Source organism: Solea senegalensis, linkage group LG14, assembly GCF_019176455.1.
Source record: "Solea senegalensis isolate Sse05_10M linkage group LG14, IFAPA_SoseM_1, whole genome shotgun sequence".
Taxonomy (NCBI): domain Eukaryota; kingdom Metazoa; phylum Chordata; class Actinopteri; order Pleuronectiformes; family Soleidae; genus Solea; species Solea senegalensis.
Window position 1 is genome coordinate 23258091 of NC_058034.1, and position 20456 is coordinate 23278546.

The 20456-nt window shown below is 45.4% G+C and overlaps 2 protein-coding genes across 7 annotated transcripts; both read left to right on the plus strand.

The window, feature by feature from the left end:
• Positions 1-53: 53 nt before the first annotated feature.
• On the plus strand, positions 54-10093 carry stil (STIL centriolar assembly protein). 3 transcript variants are annotated; one of them, XM_044044687.1, is made up of 16 exons: positions 54-447; positions 711-809; positions 1412-1527; positions 1619-1806; positions 2102-2349; positions 2425-2508; positions 3192-3278; positions 6281-6443; positions 6520-6620; positions 6730-6838; positions 6912-7400; positions 7803-7893; positions 8159-8333; positions 8464-8575; positions 8675-8928; positions 9333-10093. In XM_044044687.1, exons 1-16 carry the CDS (start codon positions 368-370, stop codon positions 9916-9918), a joined length of 2982 nt encoding a protein of 993 aa, XP_043900622.1. In that variant the 5' UTR covers positions 54-367; the 3' UTR covers positions 9919-10093. The 3 variants fall into 3 exon arrangements, with proteins under 3 accessions (XP_043900622.1, XP_043900623.1, XP_043900624.1); XM_044044688.1 differs by having other exon boundaries at positions 6523-6620; XM_044044689.1 differs by having other exon boundaries at positions 747-809.
• Positions 10094-10683: 590 nt separating this feature from the next.
• ptbp1b (polypyrimidine tract binding protein 1b) lies at positions 10684-20060 on the plus strand. Of its 4 annotated transcripts, none has more exons than XM_044043770.1 (15): positions 10686-10744; positions 12190-12223; positions 13827-13887; positions 13989-14161; positions 14246-14392; positions 14475-14591; positions 14685-14795; positions 15125-15305; positions 16374-16451; positions 16646-16791; positions 17007-17040; positions 17645-17737; positions 17870-18086; positions 18171-18248; positions 19116-20060. In XM_044043770.1, the coding sequence occupies exons 1-15, from the start codon at positions 10737-10739 to the stop codon at positions 19246-19248; spliced, it is 1611 nt and encodes a 536-aa protein (XP_043899705.1). In that variant the 5' UTR covers positions 10686-10736; the 3' UTR covers positions 19249-20060. The 4 variants fall into 4 exon arrangements, with proteins under 4 accessions (XP_043899708.1, XP_043899705.1, XP_043899706.1 ...); XM_044043771.1 differs by having other exon boundaries at positions 10698-10744; positions 12193-12223; XM_044043772.1 differs by lacking the exon at positions 10686-10744 and adding an exon at positions 11516-11805 and having other exon boundaries at positions 12193-12223.
• The last annotated feature ends 396 nt before the right edge of the window (positions 20061-20456 follow it).

Consider the following 20456-nt stretch of genomic DNA (forward strand, 5'->3'; position numbering starts at 1 on the left):
GTCCATGTCATTATCACACGAAGAAGAAAGGCGGTAACTGTGGTGACAGAGACGGAGCTTCTTATTGGTCCGCTGAGTTCCGGCGCGAGTGCAGATTGAAAACAGCGCCGCGCTCAAACTGAGGCTCTTTTTCTTTTGAATTCATAAACGAAGAGAAAGTCAATAAGAGCGCGACTTTAGTTTAGATCTTATTCAACTGTTCGGCTCGTGTTCGGTTCACTGGAATTTGGTTCCGCTAGTGAAGCTAACAAAGCTAACTGTCTCAGCGGATGCGGCCCGAGCAGGAAGCTAACGCGGCTAACTGACGTCAGCGGGCGATTCCAGGTGAAGTGACCGAGCAGAGGTGCTCTCTGACGGGCAAAGCGGGATGAGCTGCCCGGTGAAGCTCCAGGCTCTGCCGCCCGGCGTATTTGAGGAGGTGTTTACCCCGGAGAACGTGAGAGGAAGGTGGGTACTGACGTCAGTTTATTAGGAACACCTGCAGTCACCTCTCCGCTGTGACGTCACAGGTGAAGGACCTGAAAGACAGTACAGAGTTGAGGATGATACGCGTTTGTCTCACAAGTTTATCAACGTTATCATATTGTAGAATATATATGATTATAGATCATATTACATACATAAGTTAACGTAAAGATTGATTCTTTGTTTTCTTTAGAACTCTGTATGTTTGACTGGGTTCCTTTGTTGTTGTTGTTGTTGTTCTGCAGAACCTCCACAAATTCTCTGAGTTTCCCCAAATCCAGATTATCTTTATGGGATGGTACCGCCACAGGAGATAAGCTCCAGCTCCAGCTCTGCTCACGCAGGTAAACACACAGATCAGAGGTCACCACTCATTTCTTACTGATTCTATAGAGCCTTTCAAGAGCTCAACAGTCCAACACATAAGATGCTTACTTGTAGCGTAGTTCGCTGTGAAAGTAGAACCAGCAATGGTGTCAAGTTCTTCAGAATCCCTACAGGATCTCATCCTTTTCAAAAAAAATAGACGTCGTCTGTGGCTCCAAGCATTAGAAAGAGAAGACTGGGGTGATGCTACTGCAGTCAAAGAGACTTTGAGTTTGTTGTGTAGTACAAGCGACTTGTACGCGCATAGACTTTCTCGCGTTTACGGGCTAGTTTTATAAGGTAAGCATGAATAGATGGCCACTGGATATCTGGCCACTTGCTAATATCATTTACCTAATATTTTATGGATGCTGGGTCAGACAGACTATTGCCATTAGCTAGTGCTAATTTATTTAGGTATTGTTTCGTGGTCCTTAATCGACAACGAAAGAACATACATGCTCTTCGCTTACCTGTTGTGATGCTTTCTGACCCCAAACCGTGTGCGCATTCTTGCTAGGCTTGGAATGTTTGTACACAATGAAAGGGTCTATAATTATGTGTGTGTGTGTGTGTGCAGGAAGCCCCGGGTGGTTCTCTTGGAGAAAGCGCTGCGTCTCGCCCAGCGCCATGTCCGTCACAGCAACAAGCGCCGGCTCCACTGTTTCTTTCTTGGATCAGTGTCTGTGAACGCAGGTCAGAGGTCACCTCATGCTGGGCTCTGATTTGCCAGAATCACTGGTGTCACTGTGATAACGTGTGTAAACTGTGTGCGTGTGTGGTCCAGATGAAGCGGGGCTCACGGTGACTCTGGAACGCTTTGATCCGGGTCGGGACCAGACTGGATCCTCGGCCCGGGTTCCCTCAGCTCTGTTACCTGGAGACATCCTGGTTCCTTGTGTGTTTTCCACTGAGCCGGAGACGACACCCAACCCTGTGGTCCAATCAGAGGCTGAGCTGCATCACTGCATAAAGGTAAAAGTCCTGAGTCCGTTGTCTAACGTGCTCCTGAACTCTCATGTGTAATTCACACATTTTTCTAAAAACATCACACTAAAGTAACCCAAGACCACACATACACACATGCATATTTAAATGCACTGGTGAGTCATGTATATTTATGTATATTATGTAAATATATACATATAAATCAGTGATTTTAACATCACAGCACACAGGAGTTGTTGATCCCCTGCTGCTGGTAAAGACATGAACATGTGACATAGATATCATTAAACTGATGGAGCTCTCCCTTTCTCTCTCTCTGTAGGTGTTGCAGCAGTGTGTGAGCAGCAGACAATCCCTGGATTTGTCTCAGTTGATAAAGGTCAGAGGTCGTGTGGTCAGCTGTCAGCAGTGTGACGCGGCATCGTTCAGTCTCAGCTGGTCGGCCGTGTGTCCGTCCATCTGCATGGACGTCCAGTCTGTCCGTGCCGTCCCCATCATCCCCACCGCTCTGCTGAGAAGTCTGACCGGCACCAGCCGCTCGCTGCAGCCCGCCATCGGCCGCCAGAGAGGGTGAGGTCACGTGACCTGGTGTGTGTGCAGAGTCACGGTTGTTGTGACGTGTTTTCATGGCGTGTTTGTCTCCAGGTTTTTGACCATGGATCAGTCCAGAAAACTGCTGCTGCTGCTAGAGTCTGACCCCAAAGCTGTGAACCTGCCACTGGTCGGACTGTGAGTCACACACATTTGAGTCATGAGCCACATTCTGCTGAGTCACACACATTTGAGTCATGATCCACATTCTGCTGAGTGATGATCACACTGAATATTCTACTCACTCTGATACAACTAGTCACTTTCTCACCAGTAGGGGGCAGCCTTCTTTATCTGATCATAAGAATGTTCTGTTGCTGATGCTGTGGTCAGGGGCGGGCCTTAGACGATGCCGTCGCCAGTGTGTCGGGGCTGTGCTTTGACATTTCTGTGGTCAGTGTGTTAAGGGCGGAGTTTAGATGATGCTGTGGTTAGTGTGACTTAAACCACAGTATTGTCTAAGCTCTGTTTTGGGGTCAGACTCCAAATCAAATCAAGTTTATTTGTGCGTGTGCATGTGCATGTGTGTGCGCGCAGAGGACGACAAAGGCTTGTTAGAATTTGTGATAGACACACACGTTGCCCAAGAACTTTGACCCTGACGTGGACTCGAACATGTGACAGGCAGACAGAGGCTTCTTTTGTGAATATGGTGAAATCTGCCATCTCTGATCGCCTTGTTTGACTTGATTTTACTGACAGAGCTAGGTAAAAATGGCTGCCCCCTACTGGAGAAAAGGAGAAATATGACAAATGAAGTTTGGTTATTGTGATAAAAGTCAAATTCAGAAACTAAACAAACCTGTGTGTGTGTCTTACAGGTGGCTCAGTGGAGTCACACACATCTACAACCCTCAGGTTTTCGCCTGTTGTCTGAGGTTCCTGTTTAGCTCCGCCCTTCAAGACAGGTAAGAGATAAACTTCTGTGTCGTGTACAGGTGTGTGTGTCGTGTTTTTGATGTGGGGAGTGGGCTCAGTTTTGTCTCTTTAGAAACTAACGTTATATTATATTGCGCTTTGGACGCTTCATATCCAGGTCAATCACACACCTGTTTGAAACGATTTTCTTTAAGAGAATAAACTGTTCATATCATCCAGATATACGTTACCGGTTTAATATAGGTGATGTGGCGCAATAGACCCCGCTATTCCACGCCGCACCGTCTCTCAGCATACACCAAAACAGAGAAAGAGTTAGCTTCAGGTTTGGGGAAGGTGCAATGAGAAACTTTGGGCTTAATTGATAATGTCAACTGTTTGGTAGATGTCAGGGGAAACAGTCCTGCAACTTTAGTAATGTTACACCAAACGCAATCATTTGATAGAAATAGCAAGGAAACACATTTAGGCCTATAGGTTTATCCATGACATAAACAACATTGGGAAGATCCATCTTCATACAAAGATTGTAGGTATTCCATGCGCAACGTTTGTTTACTTTATGCTGCGTTCAAGACAAAATTAGAGGTCGGAAATTTCCCAGTTGAAATTTCCAGATGCATGTCGTTCCCATTGTTGTGTGGCATCAGAAACTGATTCTCCATGAAGTCGGGGTAGATGGATTTGTGCCCAGTTCCCAAGTAAGGACTCGGACTTTGAGTGTTCCAGTGTCATTTTTCTAGTAGGTCGTTGGACCTTTTCCCTACAGTCTTGAACGCAGCATCACTATGCCACTGTGACCCGCAAAAGCTGTCAATCTCAAATTACTGACAGATTACTTCACAGAGATGCGTTAGCATCCAAGAAATGTTGGGAGGGCCGGAGGTGTTAACATGGGTGGAGGGGAGGATTGTGATGAGGGCAGGGGAGGGAGTGGGTTGGAGATACAGACCTTTGGATTGTTCTTGTATTTGTGTTGTGTGTATTGTGTGATTTTACTCTATATAATTGGTTGTTAATATATTTATTTTATTGTCAATAATTGTTTAAAAGATTATAATATGTTATTGTGCTCAATAAAAGTGTATTTTCCTCAAGCTTGAGACACCTCATATGTAAGCTAGACACATTTCCCCTGCTCATTACTGTGCACCGTGTACTTTTATGTACTTAAGCCTAAAGAGCCGCTCTGGTGCTGGCAGACGCATAGAAACCTCCCGGCAGGAAGGGGGCGCTGTGTGCTTTGCTTTTGCATGCAGGTGAACACTCATCTCCAACTGCTACAACTCCAGTCTAGGGGAAACACTGTAATGTGAATGATTTTTAAACAAGAATAAGATGTAGAGAAATGCTTGTCTTTATTTAAAGTATGATTATATATAATAAGAAAAATAAAGTGTTTAAAGTGCTTCACTGAGCTGAAATAGAACATTTCAAACTAAAACATTAAGCTAAATAAAACATTTCCAAATAAAGGTGCTTGTGCTTAAAGTGCTTCACTGAACTGAAATTGAACATTTCAAATCTCAGATACTTTTTCATTCCTCAGAGGATCTGAGTATTACTGCCTGCTGCTGAAATGCAGCTGGGAGGGGGACACTTTCTACACATGTCACGGCATGTAGTGTGTTTTATAGACATGCTGTGTGTTTTTTTTTTTTTTAAGTTTCGATTTGAAACGTTGACAAATCACTAGATTTGGTGCTAGTTGCTTTTGACAAAAAAAGTCGCCAAGAGGAGTTGGAAAGTCGCCAGATTTAGTGACAAAGTCGCCAAGTTGTCAACACTGGGTTGCTCGCAATTTTTAAACACTGTTGCCTGGTCGGCTGTGTGTCAAAAGACAGGGACACCAAAAAAGGATGCTGTAGATGGCTGAATTTATTTTCTGTTTAGCAGCACACAAAAAAAATGGTCGTCCGGAGAAAAAAGAAAATAATAATAATAATGAAACCAAAAGAAACAAAAAAAACTCCAAAACAATAAGTGATGAATCAATAACGAAATTTGTCCGCCACAAAAAATTCAAAATCAACAAGTACGTGTGACATTAACCTCTGCGCAGGTGTTGTTCCCAGCTCTGTAGAGCTCATTCTCCTCTACCCCCTCTTTAGCAGAGGAATATATATTCCATGGCCCAGGCCATTACAAATAACAATCATTTATCTTCATTATAATCCCCCCAGCTAAAAAATTAACCCCAAACATGCACAATACTGATCCTACCTAATTTCAACCAGTTTACTACCAAAAATAACATCAATAAATATTCTATATTATAGTGTACACATTATAATACACATTAAAACACCCCTCCAGTCCTTCTTCACTTTGCGCACTCCTCTCTGTGACGCACCGCGCCCCACCTTTAAATGTTCGTCACTCTTTGCGTCGGGTCTTTTGCCAGTGGTCCGGAACCAACGCCACTACATGCTGGTGAGTTTTGTTTGAACAGCTAACACGAATCCGCTTTCAGACTGAAAGTCCTTCCCGACGTTCAGTTGGCCACTCCGAACGCCCGGCTCCCAATCCGTGTTGCTGCGGCATCCTGTTGCCAGGACACCGAACTCTCCACAGCGTGACCACTGTCCCTCACCACCCCAGCGTTTCCCCGCTTAGAGCGCCTAAGTGACTCCGTGCACCACGATAACGGGCAGCCGCACCGTTACAAACACACACAACTTAGAGCAATGAACAGTACCACAGCCAGTCAGACAAAGATCTGCCCTAGCTCTGTCTCTTGTTGGTTTAGACCACAATATGATCCTACCATGAGTGAGAACACAGAGACATGATGTGCAAAAAAAGAAATTTACATTTTCCTCTCGACAGTGTCAGGTGCACCAGTGCCCCCTAGAAAAATTGTTAGGTGCACTCTTTAAAATGTTACGGGTATATAGGTGTGTGTGTCGTGTAAATGTATGTAGGTGTGTGTGTGTCGTGTAAATGTGTGTATCGTGTACAGGTATGTAGGTGTGTGTGTCGTGTACAGGTGTGTCAGTCATGTGTGACCAGTATCTCTGTTGTCTTTCAGAGTTCTCTCAGAGAGTGGCTGCTTCCTCCTGGTTCTGTTCTCTGAAACTCATAGAACTCCTCAGTTCTTCCAGTGTCGACCTGGTCCTGGTCCTGGTCCTGTTCCTGGACTCCCGCTGGACTGTGAGCTCCTGACTGGCTTCCAGTCCATCACACTCTACCAGGTAACATCAGGCCTTTTTTATGGTTTCTTTGAATTTGTGATGATTTGGTTTGAATGGTAATGAGGTGTATGTCCAGCAGGTGGCGCCAGTGGATGGTCAGACTCTGCAGTGTGAGCTGACCAAAGCTCAGGGCAGACACATGGAGATCTTCAGAGACGCTCAGAGCTCCTTCAACAGGTACCAGCTGAGACCCTGACCTGTCCCTGTGAGGACATGAAAGACTCACTGTCCCTCTGTGTGGACACCGTGGACTGACTTGTCCCTCTGTCTGTCCCTCTGTCCTCAGCGCCCCCCCTTCAGCTACTGGTCTGTCTGTCAGTGATCAGGACTCTGGAGTAGAGGATGAGGACCTGTCTCCGCGTCCGTCCCCGAGTCCTCACCCTCCCGCTTCACAGGTGAGTCACAGGTGCGATGTCAGAGGGGGCGGGGCTAAGTGACGACAGCTGAAGTGTCCGTTTGTCGTTTCAGACACGCAGAGTTCAGCCGTCGGTTCCTGAACTGTCTCTGCTGATTGACAGCAGCTTCACCTCCAATCACTGTGGCTCCACCCACACACTCGCCCCTGACAGAAAGTGTGCTCCTCCAAACAGAAACACCTCATCCTCCTCCCCCTCCCCAATTCTCAGACCTGCTCCTCCTCCTCACCTCCACAGCACCCCTAACCCCCACCTGCAGCAGCCTTGCTCTTGCTGCTCTGCCCACAGTTGCCAACCCACCACCATCGTCTCCTCCCCCTCAGCCGTGGCCTCCTCCCCCACCCTCCCTCCTACTGCCTCCTCCCTCCTCTCCCCACAGTGTGAGGACCCCTCCCCTCCTGCAGACCTCGTGTCCCCCTCTTGTCTCCCCCGCCCAACCTGCAGGGACCAGGGCTTTGGTCAGGTGGGCGGAGACGTCCAATCAGACACCTTCCAGCTCCTCCTCCACCAGGACCGACAGCTGCGCCTCCTGCAGTCTCAGGTGACACGTCACCCTGTCTCTGACAGAAGTGATGAGGGAAATTAAGTTTATTTTTGTTTTTCATGAACAGAACGTGTGTGTGTGTGTGTGTGTGTGTGGAGAGACAGGAGACATGTTTTTTTCTGTGGACACTTGTTTGTGTCTTCAGTCAAACTCTGACATCAAACTAGTCACTTCCTGTGTGCCTGGTAACACGCTGCACACAGGAAGTGACTTAGTTTGAACTGTGTCAGCTGACACAAAGTTATGTACTGCTGCTTTCTGGCTTTAACATTAGTCTGTTTTCATGTGGGCACAGACAGAAGCTCTGCCCCTTTATGTTTACGATAATATAGAAAATATGTTTTAAATTATTACACAAGTGCGTGTGTGTCATGGTAACAGAAGTGTCTCTGGCTGTAGGTGCAGATGTTGTTGGAAGCTCAGGGGAAGATTCAGGCCTCCAGTCAGCAGGTGGCACAAAGGAACATGAACAGTATCGCTGTGGGGACAGGTGAGTGTGTGTGTGTGTGTGTGCATTATTTTAATTGATTAATCTGTCGATTATATTCTGCATTAATTGATGACTTGTTTGGTTCAGAAAATATTTAACAATGTTTGTTTTATGGAGCAAAGAATGCAGAACATATTCACATTTAAGAAAATCACACAAACTGGTTTGAATGATTAAAAACTGACTTGGCAATCAATTTAGTCATGGGTTTATCATGGATTAATCATTGCTGCCCTTGTGTAAAATGATGATTTAACTCTTTCAGGTTCCAGTCTGTTCTGGAGTGACCCTGTCCAGAAGGCACAGGCTCCACCCCTCTCCCCCTCCTCCTGTAGACGCACCTCACAGGACCTGTCAATCACTATGCCTGTGGGCGGGTCTGAGCCTAGTGACATTATCACACATCAGGTGGCTCCCTGTTCCCCCGCTGCTCAGCACAGGTGAGGCTGTGACATCATCACGTCACATGAAACAGTGACATCATCACAAGACACTGGAACTTGTTACAGAAGGGTTAAATTAAGTGTCTGTAAAAGTCGTGATGATAATGATGTCATCTGTGGTCCACAGTGGATCATCTTCATCGTCTCCAGCTGATTGTCCTCACAGTCCACAGAGTGTGAGCATGTTGAGAAGAGAAGACGAGGAGGAGGAGCAGCAGAGCTTCTACCACAACCTGATGGTAGCATGCGCACGCGCACACACACAAACTCACTCACTCACTCACTCACTCACTCACTCACTCACTCACTCACTCATTTAACTCCCTCTTCCCTCTCAGACTCAGCTGACCACTCGTCTTCAGGAATCAGACAGCAGAGAGGAAGTGAAGGAAGAGGAGGAGCCCGGCAGGAGGAGGAGGAGGAGCCTGTCGATGGTTTCTGACAGCTCTTCCTCTTCATGGATGAAGCAACAGAGTCCAGCCGCAGCAGATACTGTGGTCAGTGCGACGCTGCGTCAGCTGCAGCAGCTCGGAGTGGACATGGATGAAGTGACAGAGTCTCAGAGACGAGTCACAGCTGTGGAGAGTGCCGGGTAAATACAGAGATTATTCTCCTCAAATGTCCTGTTAAGTTAAGGCTGCTTTATTTCGTTTTATTTTTATTTTATTTACGTGTTACAATCACATAAATATAACACAAATAATTCAAATTAAACAAGTCACTTTTTAGGTATCATTTTGTTGATAATATGTATATGATATGATAATTATGTATCATAAATAGGATTTATGCAACAGACTTTAAAAGCAGCAAAGGTCATCACAGAAACTTTTGTATCATGATGTGATGAAATCGCATATATACATTTTATTTGCATTTAATATCTATATATTGGCCAGACCTAAAAACCTGCTAATTATTATCCTCATCATTTTCACAACAAAAAATGTCTGTCTGTCTGTCTCTGTCTGTCTGTCTGTGTCTGTGTCTGTGTAGCACTCTGGCCAGCATCAGCCCAGCAGCCGTCGTGTCCAGATTGTCCGTGACTGACCCGAGCGTCACCTCTCTGTTTCTGTCTTCCGGCGCGGGCAGCAGGAGCACCGTTGACCTCAGTCTGGAGGCCAATGCCATCGCACTGCGTTACCTCAGCAACTCTCAGCTTAGCAGGTTGTCTCTGGGAGGCCACACCCCCCAGCCAGACCACGCCTCCTCCACTGACTCCCTGCTGTCACCTAGCAACATGTCTCTGGCCACTAGGAAGTACATGAGGAGATACGGTTTGATCGAGGAGGAGGAGGAGGAGCAGCAGCAGAAGGAGGTCAGAGTTCAGGGGGCATCACCTCATCTCCTGTCCCCCGAACCTCTAAGTGCAAAACTCCACCCCCAGAGTCAGCTGATCAGAGACCTGCGTCCAAAGATGCAAGTGTTGTCCAGAAACAGCAGAACAACAAACGCCATAGACAAAGAGAACTGCCTTGAAAGGCGGCCATCTTTAGTGAGGGCGAGCAGCCACCAAACGGAGGCGTCCATGGGAAACATCCTGGACCTGAGTCGACTGAGACAACTGCCCAAACTCTTCTGACCCAACAAACTCCTGTGACATTAAATACTCCACATGTTGAAACATGCAACTTCTTCAAAGATCAAACACTTTTTTTTTTAATAAATTGTGATTTTACCGGTGAGACTGATTTTAATGGAATGTGTCTGTGTGTGTTCATGATTACACTAATAAAAGTCTTAATAATACTTTTAAACCACGTTTCTGTTTTTGATATTTGCTGTGGATCATGTGACCCGAAGCACTGACAGCTGATTGGTACAGAGGATCGTTGTTTTTTTTTTCAGGAACGTTTGGTGGTTACTAGGTTATCTGGTAACTAAATATACTTTTTTCAGTGTGTGTGTTTTAAATCATGTATATGTGAGCAGCTGGATCGTTTTACACAAAGTCATTTCCTGAAAAGCAACAGTGGACTAATTATTTATGAGTGTAACAAAACACTGAGGACACACAGTGGGGACTGGACACACACACACACACTCAGTGAGGACAGGACAAACACACTGAGGACACACACACTCAGTGGGGAATGAGGACAAACACACTGAGGACACAAAACTCATTTTGATGCCAAGTGTAAAAATAGCGTGTCCGTGTTTCTTTGCCGAGTCATACATCATCTTCATATACGATCTTTGATCTCGTGCCTTTGGGTCTTTGATAGCGTGCTCTCAGTCTAAGCCAATCAGATTGCAGCTCTGCTCGTGCACGTCTTTCAGGTTTCGCCACTTGTCCAATCAGGAAGCTTCTCGGACGGACGCCATTTTGTGTCAGAGAAAGTGCGGAGTCCGTCCCGCTGTTGCCGAACCTGTTGCTCCGCAGTTCCGTGTTGTGCCATGGACGGGTGAGTTTTCTCCGTGAGTGAGTGAGTGACTGAGTGAGTGTGCGTGTTGTTTCTGGATTAACGTAAATACCGCAGCACGTGTTTGTGTGTGACTAACTTTGTGAACAGCACAAAGTTAAGTTAAGCTAAGCGGAAGAACAAAAAGTCTTGAAGTTCAGTGAGACAAGCTAGCGAGAGTTAGCTCGATGTTAGCGGGGGGAGGGGCCACTCTGCGCGAACACTGTCCACAGGAGCATCCGCTGATCCGATTACACGTCCACCTGAAACGGTTTACTGCCGGACCGTTAAAACACGATCACAGGAAACACATTTAAAGAGTCGTTTTAATTGATGTTTGTGTTAAAGTGAATCAATGAGTCACGTTCCCCCGAGTTTAGTAAAGACCTGTAAATGTTAGTTACATTTAAATGTTGTTTTAAATCTCACATCAAACTGCTCTAACCGGATTAAAAGGATAGTTCCACTTATTTGAAGTGCAGTTGTATGAGGTACTGAGACAGTCACAGCTGGCGCCCCCTGCTGCTGAGAACCAGCCTGAGACACAGAGGATCAGTTTGAGTGAAAACATGCCAGCAGAGACGTAAGGAAAGAACACATTTTAGCCTCTTTAACAAAAGATGTCAGCTTAAGTCTCTGATATCTACATCACATGTTCATGTCTTTAACTCACTGTGAGACAGACTTTTGCAAACCACTCACTCTCCCACACCAAAGGCCAGAGAGAAAATCAGTGATTTTAACATCACAGCACACAGTTGTTGATCCACTGCTGCCTCCGTCACTTAGTTCAAATGTCTTATTTTGTCACTTCAGTGTCTGAAATCCTCTGTTCACATTTATCTCAGTGACCACACGAGGCAGCAGAGGACCAGCAGCTCCTGTGTTCTTGCGAGCTAAAATAACTGATTTTCTCTATGAGGTTTGGTGTGTGTCTCCGTCCCTTGTTATCAACACATTCACTCTTTCACTTGCGTTCCTGACAGTAATGTGTGTTTCCTGGTTACCAGCAGGCTATGCCTCCAGCTGCTTCGGCCTGACTGACACTCTGAGACTCCTTAAAGGTGCAGTGCGTAACATTTAGGGGTTATTACATCCATATATCTGTACAGGTGATGATCAGCTGTTATTGACAGCTTAAAAGGACAGTTCAGCCTTTTTGAAGTCACATGATGAGGAGTGACTGTGCTGTTAGCGCCCCCTGCAGGTGCATGCTCAGTGAGAACAGTGGAGTCGGTCCAAAGTCATGTCTTTGGTCTGTTGTTGGGACAGTGGGTCCATGTGGTTCTGGACTGTTTCTCTTCTGGGTTGCCTTCATTTTCTGCTTCTATAACAACAATAGCTTCTCCTTCTCATTATTATCTTTTTCTCCTTCTTCATGTTCATCATCTCTTAACCTCATTTTATTTTATTTGCTGATTTTCTAACACACTGTCTTTTCTTCACAGCAGTGTCCACCAAGATATAACAGTTGGTACAAAGGTAGGCTCCTCCTGCTCCTCCTCATGCTGCTGCTCCTGCTCCTCCTCCTCTCTTGGTTTGGCTGTGTGTTTTTGTTGTTTTGTTGTTCTCATCAGTGATGATGTCACTTTTCTTTGACCTCAGTGATTGGTTCCGAGTTAAAGGAGCAGTCCGCAGGTTGAAGAGCTATGTTGCATTGTGGAAGATTTAGTGACACCTGGTAGTGGAGTTGTTAATGACCTTTACTTCAGGTTTTAGTGTTTAACCTGAAACTAAAGATTATTTTAATCATTGATTAATCTGATGATCAATAGATTGGTCCATTAAATCATCATTGTTGGGGGGGGTTAGTTAGGGAAGTGATGTGAGACAGCAGCAGCAGGTGTTGGTTTAGTTTTCAGTTTGAATAATTGAACATGAACTCTGTCACCTGATCCTCCAACACAACATGTTCCTCACAGATGCTCAGTGGACACAAAATGGCTGCTGCAGCCCAAGGTCAGCTGATCTGATCGCGGTCAGTGGCCCGGTAAGGGCCTGGAGGTGGTAGTTTGTCAACAGCTGATGGGTTATTGGTTGTTTGTTTGATCAACTGTAGTTTGAGTTTAGCCTGGCTGTAGTTTGACTGTAGTCTGGATGTAGTTCGGCTGTAGCCTGACTGTAGTTTGTAATGTGGCTGTAGTCTGGTTGTAGTTTGGCTGTAGGCGGACTGTAGTTTGACTGTAGTCTGGTTGTAGTTCGGCTGTAGGCTTACTGTAGTTTGGCTATAGTCTGACTGTAGTCTGACTGTAGTCTGGATGTAGTTTATAATTTGGCTGTAGTCTGACTGTAGTTTAGCTGTAGTTTGACTGCAGTCTGGCTGTAGTTTGTAATTTGACTGTAGTCTAGCTGTAGTTTGACTGTAGCCTAGCTGTAGTCTCGCTCCCAAATGGTGGAACGATCTCCCCATTGACATCCGGACAACTGAAAGCCTCCACATCTTCCGCCGCCGACTAAAAACACATTTCTTCCGACTCTACCTCGACTAAGACGACAAAAAAACTTGTACATCGCACTTATGACTATCACTTCATAGTTTGATCTACTTGAAGCTCTTACTTACCTCTAGCTCTTATTTGTACCCAAATGTTTAAATGCACTTTTGTAAGTCGCTTTGGATAAAAGCGTCTGCTAAATGACATGTAATGTAATGTAATGTAGTCTGGCTGTAGTTCAGCTGTAGTCTGACCGTAGTTTAGCTGTCGCCTGGCCGTAGTTTGGCTGTAGTCTGACTGTAGCCTGGCTGTAGTTCGGCTCTAGTCTGACTGTAGTTCGGCTGTAGTCTGACTACTTTAAGTCCAGGTGCTGCTGTCAGGTTTGTAAAGGGCCAGAAAATTCCCTGATAAATTTCCAGAAAGTTCCATAGAAAGGTTTTGTGGATTAAGACCTGGTTTAAGTTAAGGGTAAAGTTTAATTTTAGGTATTCATTTGTGATGGATAAGGTAAGGGACTAGATAATGTATTATGTTTGTGAATGTCCTCACTATGACAGAAGCACAAACAGAAGAGCTCCATGACCACATAAGTGATACACTATGTTATTGAAAACCTATGCTCTGTGTGTGTGTTTGTGTCTGTGTTGCAGAGAGGATCTGACGAGCTTTTCTCCAGCATCTCCGTTGGTCCATATATCATGAGCACCACAGGTCAGTGTCTGTCTGTCTTGTGTGTCTGTTAAAAGTCTTGGCTCATGTTTGTTTGGTTGGAACCGCGTGTGTGTGACAGTTTGAACCTGTGTCTCCTGTAGCCAATGGCAACGACAGTAAGAAGTTCAAAGGGGACATGAGAGGGGGCGGAGTCCCGTCCAGAGTCCTCCACGTCCGCAGACTGCCCAGTGACATCACAGAGGCTGAGGTCATCAGTCTGGGACTGCACTTTGGTGACATCACCAACCTGCTGCTGCTGAAGGCCAAGAACCAGGTGAAGATCTGAGACTGACGGGACACGGTCTCTATGGATACCACCACTGACCTGTCCCGTCTGTCTGTGTGTGTGTCCTCTCAGGCGTTCTTGGAGATGTCCTCAGAGGACGCGGCTCAGAACATGGTTAGTTATTACTCCACAGTGACGCCCGTCATCAGACATCATCCAGTCTACGTCCAGTTCTCCAACCACAAGGAGCTGAAGACGGACAACAATCCCAACCAGGAGGTGAGACACTGTCCTTTTAGCCTCTATTATCTGTTAGCGTATGCTCAGCACTCAGTCTGTCTGATGTCCCTCCCCCTCTCAGCGGGCCCAGGCGGCTCTTCGGGCTGTCAGTTGTCCTCATGCGGCTGCATCCAGCTCAGTTTTGAGGGTGGTGGTGGACAATCTGATGTATCCTGTCACGCTGGACGCCCTGTGCCAGGTAACGTTAGTATTAGCCCAGCAGACTGGTCGGTCCACTTATGCTGTGAAGTTGTTGATGATAAGCTAATGCTAACGTGTCTCTGGTCCTCAGATTTTCTCAAAGTTCGGGACCGTGTTGAGAATCATCGTCTTCACTAAGAACAGTCAGTTCCAGGCTCTGCTGCAGTTTCCTGACGGAGCATCTGCTCACAACGCTAAACTGGTCTGTCCCTCTGTCCTCTCCTCCTCACCTGTGTCTCTCTCACTAGACCCGAGACCATATTAATGTCTCCCATCACGATTAATCCAACATAATTAATAGCATTTGCGACGTTGTTGCGATGACTGGACAAATATGTTATCATAGAATTATTTACGTTATTAAACGTGAAGGGGCGTGGCTGACGTCAGGGACATCGCAGACCAGGACACGTGTCTTAGTGACACATCGTAAATGAGATCATAATTAATATGTGACACAGAAAAATAAATCTCCAAGACTGCATGTTTCTCTCACCTGTGTCCTCACCTGTGTCCTCACCTGTGTCTCAGTCTCTGGATGGACAGAACATCTATAATGGCTGCTGCACTCTGAGGATCAGTTTCTCTAAACTCAACAGTCTCAACATCAAATACAACAACGACAAGAGTCGAGACTTCACTAGACCAGACCTGCCCACAGGAGACGGCCCGCCCACTGCCATGGAGCACGCTGCCATGGCAACGGCCTTCAGTAAGCCACACCCACAACACACACACACACACAGAGGCCCTTTCTCAATATCCATACTTCCGTACTCCCGTCATTAGCCTCAGTCCAAGTTTTGTTCGAATTCTCAAGTCCACGAGCAGTGAGTCCGGTTCTCAAACCTGGAAGTGTTCTCGCTCTGCCTGTTTTACCCAGCATGCATCGGTTGGTGACTTGAGCGTACTTGTGAAAGCCATGTATCCCAGAATGCCTTTCGGCGGAACATAGCAGCAGAGAATAGACAAGGACGAGGCCTGTCTTATGTGCAGAGGCAGATCATTCCGAAGTTTTGGAGCTGTGACAGCGAAGGCACGATCTCCTCTGAGCTTCCGCTTGGTTTTAGGCACACTCAGGAGCAGCTGATCAGCTGACCTGAGAGAGAGAGCGAGCGGGTGAATATGGATGTAGAAGCTCAGAAAGGTAGGGCGATCTTGAAGTGTATGGGCAGCCAGTGGAGTGAGGCTAAAATGGGGGAAATGTGCTCAAATTTACGTGTGCCAGTGAAAAGACCTGCGGCAGCATTTTGTACCATCTGAAGATGGGCAATGGAGGACGCACTAACCCCCACATAAAGTGAATTACAGTAATCCAGCCGAGTAGTGACAAAGGCATGAATTACCATTTCAAAATGTTGCCTCGAAAGAATTGGCTTTATTTTGGTCAGCTGCCTCAATTGAAAAAAGCTTGATTTAACAACAGACCTGATCTGGTTGTCAAGCTTCAGATCAGAGTTGATTTTTAACCACCAGGTTTGTGATAGTGGGTTTTAAAAGTGGTTCCAAGCAGCCCAGATCTACATGGGGGGTCCCAGTGGTGCCACCAAACACCATCACTGTCTTTTTGTCATTGAAATTTAAAAAGTTCAGAGCCATCCAAGCCTTTATGTCATCAAAACACTCAAATAAAATTTTAAAAGAGTATGCATCGTTCTTTTTAATAGGCATGTAGATTTGACTGTCATCTGCATAGCAATGGAACGAGATGCCATACTTTCTACACTCATATCCATCAGTGATGTCACAAAGGTCAGACACGCCCCTCTTTGTCGTTCAGCTCCAGGAATCATCTCGGCGTCTCCGTACACTGGAGCCACTCACACCTTCTCCCCAGCCTTCACCCTCCAACCTGCAGGTGAGTCTCACCTTCATCATCACACCTGCTCTCTGTTAACAGGATGTGCTGGAGCATGATGGGAAATGTTCATCAGATAATCATGTGTTCATATATAAAAGGGGTAGTTCAGGGTTTGTTGTCAACTTAACTCTGATATAGAAGTGTCTCCTCTCCCTCCCTCCCTGTCTCTCTCCTCTCCCTCCCTCTCTCAGTGTCGTCTTCATATCCAGCTCTGACTCTCCCCACTCTACCTGCTGCAGCTCTGGCCTCTCTCTCTCTGCCCACAGCGTCCAGGCTCCACCTCCCGTCTCTCTCCACTGGACACTGTGTCCTGCTGGTCAGCAACCTGAACCCTGAGGTGAGCGCCCCCTGCTGAACTTTACATCACTGACACTCACACACAAAAGTGTGCAGTCATGTGACTATGTTCTCTCATGAAATCTTGTGACTCCTCCTCTCCAAAGATAATGAACCTTCTGATTGATCCCTCACCTGTTTTTGTTTTTCTTTCTTTACTCTGTTGCCATGGAAACGCCTGGGACCCTCCCACCTTTTCACCTTCTGTCTTTACAGAGAGTCACGCCACACTGCCTCTTTATTCTCTTCGGTATGTTGTCACTCAATCACTTGTTTATTTGTTCCTCTGCTCTGTCACATGATTGGACTGTATCTACCTGCAGCTCCGCCCCCTAACATCAGGTGACCTCTTGATTGACGGATGATCAATTAGTGTTTTTAGCTGGCGGGGGACACAGGAGCTGCTGGTCCTCTGCTGCCTTGTGTGGTCACTTTGTGTCACTGAGGTCAATCTGAACAAAGGATTTCAAACACTGAAGTGACAAAATCAGACATTTGAACTCAGTGATGGAGGCAGCAGAGGATCAACAACTCCTCTGTGTGTGCGTGTGTGTGTGTGTGTGTGTGTGTGTGAGTGATGTTAAAATCACTGGCTTTCTCTCTGACTTTATGACAGGTCTTAAATGAGTGTTAAATTAGTTTTAGTTAACTCTGCCCCCTGACCCAGCACGAGTGGGACCGACAGAACCAAGATATCAGAGTAGAACTAGAAGTTCAGAACTTCAGAACAACAACAAAGATCTGGTTCCAGATCAGACAATAAAACTGGACTGATGTGGATCTGGAACTGTGACTGTGTGTGTGGTTTTAATGAGAGAGTGTGTGTGTGTGTGTGTGTGTGTGTGTGGATGTAGGTGTTTATGGAGATGTGACCAGAGTGAAGATTCTGTTCAATAAGAAGGAGAACGCTCTGGTTCAGATGTCTGACAGCACACAGGCTCAGCTGGGTAACAACACCACAGACCACGCCCACTTTGATTTCACTTCAAATTCTTAATTTTCTGATTCAATTCTTCAGTTAATTTTTATTGTTTAGTTGCAGTTCTTCTCTTCTCATTTCTTCTTCTTCTTCTCATCAGCGATGAGTCACCTGAACGGTCAGCGTCTCTATGGAAACCCTATTCGTATCACATTGTCCAAACACACTAATGTGCAGCTTCCTCGAGAAGGACATGAGGACCAGGGTTTGACCAAAGACTACAGCAGCTCTCCACTGCACCGCTTCAAGAAACCAGGCTCCAAGAACTACTCCAACATCTACCCTCCATCTGCGACTCTACACCTGTCCAACATCCCGTAAGTCTGATTCTAACCCGGGTCTGTCTCCTGTCCCAGTCTGGTTCTGTCTCACGTCTGGTTCTGGTTCTGGTTCTATTTCAGCCCCTCTGCCGTAGAAGACGACCTCAGGAGACTCTTCTCCAGCTCAGGCTTCACAGTCAACGCCTTCAAGTTCTTCCAGTGAGTAACGGTCCAACGTTTACTTCTGGTAAAGGCGCTGTTGTTTGTTTGTTGTCGCTGGTTTGTTGTCGTTTGTCGTTCTTTGTTTTTTGTCATTGTTTGTTGTCTGTTTGTCTTTGTTTGTTTACATTGTTTGTCGTTGTTTGTTTACATTGTTTGTTGTCGCTTGTCTTTGTTTGTCGTTGTTTGTTTGTTGTCATTTGTCTTTGTTTGTTGTTGTTTGTTGTCGTTGTTTGTTGCCGTTGTTGGTTTGCCATTGTTTGTTGTTGTTTTTTGTCGTTATTTGTTGTCTGTTTGTCACTGTTGTTTGTTTACATTGTTTGTTGTTGTTGTTGTTTGTTAACATTGTTGTTGTTTGTTAACATTGTTGTTTGTCGTTGTTTGTTTACATTGTTTATTGTCATTTGTAACTGTTGTTTGTTTACGTTGTTTGTTGTTGTTTTTTGTCATTGTTTGTTTGTTTTCTGTTTGTCGTTGTTGTTTGTTTACATTGTTTGTCGTTGTTTGTTGTTGTCGTTTGTTTGTCGCTTTTGTTGTTGTTTGTCGCTGTTTGTTTACATTGTTTGTTGTTTAGTTTTGTCGTTGTTGTTTACATTGTTTATTGTCATTTGTCGTTGTTGTTTGTTTACATTGTTTGTCGTTGTTTGTTGTTGTTTTTGTCATTGTTGTCCGTTTGTCGTTGTTTGTGTCTGTTTGTCGTTGTTTGTTTACATTGTTTGTTGTCGTTGTTGTTTGTTTACATTGTTTGTCGTTGTTTGTTGTCGTTTGTCTTTGTGGTTGTTTTTTGTGTTTGTTTGTTCGTTGTTTGTTTTCGTTGTTGTTGTTTTTGTGACCACAGTCAAGAACCTGTTCTGGTCCGTTTTTTAGGAAGGACCATAAAATGGCTCTGATCCAGATGGGTTCTGTGGATGAGTCCATCGAGTCCCTGATCCAGTTCCACAACCACGACCTGGGGGAAAACCACCATCTAAGAGTCTCCTTCTCCAAGTCCTCCATTTGACTGGACCAGACCGGACTAGACCAGTCTAGTCCAGACCGGACCAATCGTGTCACCACACTCCCATCATTCCAGACCAGCATCAACTCTGCTGTGATGTCACTTCCTGCTTTAAGCTGAAAACAGGAAGACATCAGGAAACGGATTCAGATTGTACTTCCTGTTCCCTCACTGTATTAAAAGGATAGTTCAGGTGTCCTTCAGTAATTTTCATTTAGATTTATCTCAGTGACACAGACTCACCACACGAGGCAGCAGTGGACCAGCAGCTGCCACTCAAAACACCTGAACTATCCCTTTAATCTCAAGAGTTATTTATTTTAAATCTTCTTTGATCATCATGACCTTTGCCCTCTGAACTGGGCGGCCTTGGCCTTCACTTGACCACTGTGCCTTAGACTGGACCCATGTCCCATCATGCATCTGTGTAATGTCATGTGATTCACAGGTGAGATCACAGGTGTGAATCATTTTTATCTCTTGACTGTTTTTTAGATTCTTGTTTTTTTTCATATTTCCTTACGTTTGCTTTGTAAGCGATATTTTTATGTAAATGATTTATTGTAGCATTATGTTAATCATTCCTGAGCTGTGATTGGTTATTGTGTTGTGGGCGTGTCTGCTCTACTGCGTTTACAATGTGCGGATGATTTTTTTTTTTGTTTAATCACATTTGTGCGTTGCGACATTCGTTGGTTTCTACGATGGTTTTATTTATACGTTTGTTTTTCACGACAGCTGAAACCAAAAACAAACGAGATGTGCTGAGTCGCTGTCATTAAATCAGCTGAGTCATTAAATCCTCTTCACTCGGAGACCATGAGGTTTTATTACGTAAACATTCCAGACGCTCACAATGCACTGCTCGTCAGTTTTTAAAGGTCACAGTCCTGGAGACTGAAGCTGGACACATGAATGGAGACTGTATCATTAAGAGGACACTGGGTTACCATGGTACACACGGTTACAGCCGATGGTCACATGAATTCTCCAACGTTACTGAAGTTTAGTTTTAAAAAAAATGTCCCAGGGTCTTGAATGCACCACAAGTCCTCAGGTGAGACGGGGAGGAGTTTGTATCACAGGTGATGAAATGTGTGTGATGATTCTGAGCCTTAAAAAAAGAGAATAAACATGTTTTTATGGCAATGACCACTTCCTGTTTCCTGTGTGTTTGTGGTTAGCTGCAGCTAATGCCAACAGGGTTTACT